Below are 6,463 nucleotides of genomic sequence, written 5' to 3'. Positions count from 1 at the left end.
CTTCTATAAATAGAACCCTTCTCCTCAAGCAAAAAGAGAAGCATTAGAGTATTGTTGTTATACTGGCATTAGCATAGAGCTTTCTCATAGCATCACTATCTACACTTGCATAGCATTTGCTTATCATATTCAACTATCTTGAATCTCCATATGGCATCCATGGCTAGTGCTAAAAGCTGAGAGCTACACTCATTTGGGACTTGGAGAGGAGAGGAACAAGGGAGGAGCAACTATGAGCATCTTGATTAGCTATTTTATTCTATGTTTATATGCTTTCTATTTCATGCTTAATATCTCTCTTGATATGCCTGTTTAGGATAATCTTTTGTTGCTAACACTAACGTTTGTTTCTTGTGCTCTTGTGTGTGTTGCCATCAAATAGATTTTCTAATCCTGTTTGCAGAGCATCAACTCTCTTTAGTCGATTGTCCTCAAGAACCCGTTATTTTTAATTAGTTAGATGTTGAACTATTTAAATGATGAGTAACCAGTTGATGGAGTTCCAATTTTTAAAAGCTTTCGAGTTTTTCAGTTAGCAATAACATTGTAAGCTTAGAAAAGTTTTAATTGAATTCTGTTTGGAGCAAACTTTGTGCTATTTCAACAAGAATTTCAATTTTTTCTCTTATATCTAGATTTGAATGATTCATTGAATGCTAGAATATTTTTTCTTTGATCGTAAACTTTGTGTTATGATGAAGAGTGTTTCCCATATCATGTTGAATTTGAGATGGATATTGTGCATGTTGTTGTTACTAGATTCTTTTTTATGTGATGATCATATACTAGTAGCAATCTTTGTGTGGATATTGTTACATGATTTATACTTTTAATTTCATGAGAGTTATTCTTCATATTTTGTTGTGAAGATTATGTGGGAATAATATCATCTCTCTTTTCTTTATAAAATTTGTGAAGTTTGCCTTTCCTACTTTCTAGTTAAAAGCACACACTGAAAACTTTAAAATGTATCATAAGAGAGAGTTGTACCTGACAAATTCAAAGGAAAGTTGTAGAAATAATTGCAACTTCTCCAACTGTTGTTAATAGTTTGTTCTCATGCTTGGATTAGGAGTCAATATTGTCATATTTTGAAGAGAACAAAATCTGTTAACCAACAAAAATAATGGTAACAATTAGGCTTATGGTAATACTCAGGATGTTCATATTTATCTTGTTGTATGATGATTTTCTTAAACCAACCAATGCTCTTGTTTAGGGACAAAAAATTTTTGATAGGACGATTAAAGGGAAACTATAGTCGAAGAAGGCATAACCTTAACACATTAATAGAATTAATTATTTACAGTATTAGTATGAAGGATTAGAATATATAGCCTCAATGTTGGTATTATTAGCAAAACTATTATCAATAAATTATTAATAATATTACTAACCTTAATAATAAGGTATTATGAGTAATGAAGTTAGTGGAGTATTAGACATGCCAATAAAATGCTAGTACAATAGTGCTAGTATTCAAATTGTATAAATTATGGACATTTAAGTGGATAAGAGAAACTTCCTTTAACCTTAGGCCAAAGTAATATATGACATTTTGGGTTTATTCATATAAATGATAGATTAAAGCTAAGTATTGACTGATGTCCATCAAATAATTGTTGTTAAGTCGAAATTTAAGACACTATTATAAACCAAACTTATATTAATTTTTTTTGTGTAACCATTACCACTATAACACAAAGTACCTAGTTATGTATGGGTTAACTCTTGGAGTTGAGTAAGATTTAACAAAAAAATATTTGGGTTTTCTTGTTGTCAAAAAGTGGGCATGAAAACTTCTACAAATATTTTTTATCAACAAATTTTCTACCCTAAAAATTAAAAAATAACTTAATTAACAAGAAAAAAGTGATATTTTGGGGAAAAAAAAGATATTGTTTTTACTTCTACAACAACTTTTTTATCACCAATGATCCTAAGAGGATGAGGTGAGACCATATGGTAGATAGTTGTAAAAGGTGATTGAAAGAATATGACTTCAAATTGAGCTCTAATACTAGGTGTAATGTTCCTATCCACAATAGATATGCCAAAAACATAAAATATGAAGAACAAATATAGAAATAATATTATATTGATTTGCTGAAGTCACATTGCAGAATATTTCATGTCCCTTCAAAAGAACAGCCTCCTTTGAACAACACATTCAATACAATAAAAAAATGAATGATCCATTTTGATGTTAAGTCATTTACTTATACTAATTTACTTAACAGAATATTTCATGCCCCTTCAAAAGAACAACAACCTTTGAGAAGAATGTTCAATACAATATAGTTCAATATAGTTCATGAATGATCCATTTAGATATTAAGCCTTTTAATTTACTTAAAGGAAGTACTACTTCCAAGCATAACACAAGAGTGACTAATTAGAAAGAACATTTTTCCCTTATCATAGTAGCAATCAGTTATAAATATGTTGTGGTAAGCGAGGTGTGGGAATTGCAACCAGATGTTGTACCTTTGTTAAATTGATTCCAATCTTTGCGCTCATATCTAACTTTTCTGGATTCTGTCCATTGGGAAGGTGCCAATCAAAACATTGAAGGAGAGTAGCCACTATTACATGAACTATTTTATGAGCCAAAGGGAGCCCTGGGCATATTCTCCTCCCTGATCCAAATGGAAGCAAGTCAAAATTTTGCCCTTTGTATTCCACATCTGAGTCCACAAACCTCTCTGGAAAGAACCTATCTGGTTCTGGCCATACATTAGGGTCCCTTCCAATCGCCCAAACATTCACAAACACTTGGGCATCCTTAGGTATAACATACCCCTCAATTTCACAAGAGTCAAGGGCTCTATGGTGGATCAGAAGGGGAGCAACAGGGTGTAGACGAAAGGTTTCTTTAACAACTGCATGAAGATAAGGGAGGTTGTCAATATCACTTTCTTCTACTCTTCTTTCTTTCCCCACTACCTTGTCCAATTCGTCCCTCGCTTTTTCCATTACCATTGGATTTCGTATGATTTCTGACATGGCCCATTCAATTGTGTGACTAGAAGTTTCACTCCCTGCTGTGAACAAGTCCTATAAACATAACAAACATCAAAATCATCTTGTTAAGAAACTCTCTCAAAACTAAAACTAAAACTAGATATAAGATGGACAGCTAGCGATCTCATACTTTGTTTGTAGGATAGATATACTTACATAGAAGAAGCGAGTGATCTCAAACTTTGTGAGCTTCTCCCCAGTCTCGGTCTTACTCTCGAGCAAAATATCGAGAAAATCCTTGTCTTCCTCCTCGCTTCTTGTCCCGCTCTGCAGGCGCTCGTCGATATATTGATCGAAGACTGGAAATATAATCCTAAAAATCCTAGTCATCTCCTTCCTTATGCCCTGCGGGTCGAAAGGCCTGAGGAAGGGAAAATAATCAGCCCAATTAGCCTTGCCACCAACAAAGAGCATGTCAGCGAGCGCTTTCTTAAACTCTTTCGACTTTTCCGACTCATCCCAGTCGAACATGTCCTTGGAAAATATCATGTTGCCCACCAAATTGAAGCTCGTAAGGAAGGCAGCATGGCCGATATCCACAGGAGCTGACGTGGACTTATAAATAGCCCTCATCATGCTTCTCATTTGCTCCCGCCGCAGGTGGTGGAGTGCCTCCAGACGCTTGACAGTGAAGAGCTGGGTGGTGCAGATGCGGCGGAGAGTGCGCCAGCGTGGCACGCAGTCCCTCCACACCAGCGAGTTTTCGCCATACTCGAGACACTTGGCGGCCTCAATCATTGTACGTGCTGACAGGGATGGGTCCTGCGTTTTGAGAACCTCTCTGGCCATGGCGGGCGATGAGGCTACTACAGTTGTCCGCCATCCTAGGTGGAGGGTCATGAGGGGGCCATGGATCTTCGCAAGCTCGAAGAAGGATTCGTTCGCATTCTTGCCCACCTGGAGGATGTTCCCAACCAAAGGCCAGGGACGTGGTCCTGGTGGCAGCCTCCCAGATGGCTTGCTTCTGAGCTTGGTGAGAATGTATATAACAGTAATGGATACTACAGAATAAAAAACCAGGGTGCTGCTCAATAAACTTGAGAAATGATCCATTGCTTTGGGCTCTATTGTTCAGTTAGGATTTCAGTTGCTGCGTCTTTTGTTCTGCGCTGTATGCTCTTTATATAGGGATGCAAAAGTACACCCCTTTTGTTGGGTTCTTGGTGAGTCGAGTACACCCACGTTTACCAGTCAAGGTTCAAAGAACGTGGAGAGAAAAATGAAGAGATAGACGGTGGGAAAATAATTTTCCTGGTAAACGACTTTGCCACCGACCTACTCCGAAGTTGTTTGGTTCTGATTACTACACGTCGTTCGGTTCTGATCATTATTGAGTTTTGTCAAAATCGTGAAATACGTCAGTGTTTGCAACGTCTATCCAGCCGATAAAATGGACCGGCTAGATAGAATGGGCTCAATTAAATAGTTTTGTGTCTTTTGTGCATTCTTTGACTGTATTGTTCATTGTATTTTCTTATTTTATTTATTTAACTACTTGCTGATAACTTCATTTTGCAATTGCATTGTTTCAATATAAAAAAAAAAAGTTTTGTATTGAAATGTCTATATAGCATATAGGATGTATCTTCGATTATGATTATCAGTTAATCAAATATTAAAAAATTGTTGTATTTTAAAATTTAAGTAATCAATGTGTGGAGTGTTGTCAATGTCTATTTAGTCGTCAAAATGGACAAAATGTCTATGCAGGATAAGGATGTACCTTTGACCATGATTATTAATTAATTAAAAATTGAAAATTCATTATTCTAATCTTTTATTAATTATTAATCACAGTCAAAGGTGTCTCTTGTGTACTTCATAGACAAAAGTGTTTAATGCTATTTGTTGACTAGCATATCAATATTTTACAAAAATATAAATATGTTGAGAGATATCAAATTGGAAAATATCTAATATTTATAAATAATAATAAAGAGTTTGATTGTAACAAGTTTGAAGTTAATTGGTTCAATAGATCCTTCACACTGCTTCAAGAAAATTTCAAAACTGTAATGCACATAAGATGAACAAATCCATAAATCAATGGTCCTGCATTTCAATAATTTATAATTTTATTAAAGAAAAAGAAATTCTAAACAAATAGATGACGAAGACAAGCAAACTTCAAAAATGAAAAATCGCAATTATGAAACTAACTTTATAAACCTAGCCAAGATCTCAAAACAAAACATAAACTTATATCTTCCTTTAGCATTTCTCTTAAGAGAAACCTGACTAATAAACCATATCTATTTTTTCTTGGAACAAGATTTCGCCTTACATCATGTATTGCATTTTTCATTTTGTTTCAATTTGTTATAGCCAATTCTTAGAGTAACTCCCTAAATACTTTGAATAGAAACTTTGGCACTTTTGAAATGCAATTTATGTATAGTACAAAGAATCACTTTATTTCATAAGAAAACTAAATTTCAAATCACTTAAATAGCAATATACATGGGCAAAAAAATATTGATGTCATCTTTGGTAAAGGTTTATAGGGAAAGTTTGTGCTTTCCTAGATTTTTTGACAATACTAATGATGTAGCTTGTCTAAGTCATCGTGTGTTGTATTATAATATGCATCCCTAATAGATGTTTCCCCACACTATAATCTTTTAAAAATCTTTCTCTCCTTTCTTAGCCTTGCTAATGTATTATACATGGCTTTCATTCTTAATGTCATTGTTTGAATCATAGAAATTAATGGGGAATAGAGGGGAGCAGAGGTTTGGGGATTCGCAAGCTATAATTTTGGATATTTATAACTATGAAATAGTTGAGAAAATAAATATTATGTAACTGATATATTTATATCCTCTTCAATTAAAAATAATTTTAGAAATAACTACCTTCTTGAACTCTTGAAATTGCAATAATCTTGATCACAGGTTACAAGAAATTTAGTTCTTTTACATGTCTTAGATGGTTAAATATTAACAAAGGTGCTATTACAATATATCTTTACCAATTTTTGTAATGTTGTTCAACCTAGTTTCAAATAATTATGAGGATCTCCTCATGTTTCATATCTCCTATTGTAGGATTTTATGTTGTAAAAGTAGAGCTTAGGTAGAAGCATACAATACTGAAATATTATATATTAATGTGCTATATTACTAATTATATTTAACATGGACTAAGATGGTTATATCTAGTTACTAGATGTAGATTAATGATACCTATCTCGATGTTTAGTTTCTTAGATGGTATAATTTCTTTCGAATTCACGCATCACGATACTTACATATCTCAATTGGCCATTGATTTCTAATCAAGGATGTTTAAACATATGATGCAAAATCTTTTTTCTTTCAATTTCATTGATGCAATGATCCAGAAACACAACAACAATTATTAACGTCTTTCCATAAAGTTGGTTGATATTTCTTGTGAATCAAAACTTCAAACTTGGTAGCCAAGGAACAAGGATCAT

At 33.8% G+C, this 6,463-nt stretch overlaps 1 protein-coding gene across 1 annotated transcript; it reads right to left on the bottom strand.

Moving 5' to 3' along the window:
- Window positions 1-2,308: 2,308 nt before the first annotated feature.
- Window positions 2,309-4,077, bottom strand: LOC131070459 ((S)-N-methylcoclaurine 3'-hydroxylase isozyme 1). The gene is made up of 2 exons (XM_058006022.2): window positions 3,181-4,077; window positions 2,309-3,057 (listed from the first exon to the last, which is right to left on the bottom strand). The coding sequence occupies exons 1-2, from the start codon at window positions 4,075-4,077 to the stop codon at window positions 2,431-2,433; spliced, it is 1,524 nt and encodes a 507-aa protein (XP_057862005.2). The 3' UTR covers window positions 2,309-2,430.
- Between the last annotated feature and the right edge of the window lie 2,386 nt (window positions 4,078-6,463).

The sequence above is a fragment of the Cryptomeria japonica genome, chromosome 9 (assembly GCF_030272615.1).
Source record: "Cryptomeria japonica chromosome 9, Sugi_1.0, whole genome shotgun sequence".
Taxonomy (NCBI): domain Eukaryota; kingdom Viridiplantae; phylum Streptophyta; class Pinopsida; order Cupressales; family Cupressaceae; genus Cryptomeria; species Cryptomeria japonica.
The sequence above is the reverse complement of the archived record's forward strand: the minus strand, read 5'-3'. Positions and strand labels throughout refer to the sequence as shown.

What these genes read in the sequence shown, in the direction of transcription:
- LOC131070459 (XM_058006022.2), bottom strand. Translation starts at nt 4,077, where the DNA reads ATGGATCATTTCTCAAGTTTATTGAGCAGCACCCTGGTTTTTTATTCT. An exon ending in AGATCACTCGCTTCTTCTAT is followed by an intron (nt 3,058 to 3,180) that starts GTAAGTATATCT and finishes TTATGTTTATAG; the next exon opens with GACTTGTTCACAGCAGGGAG.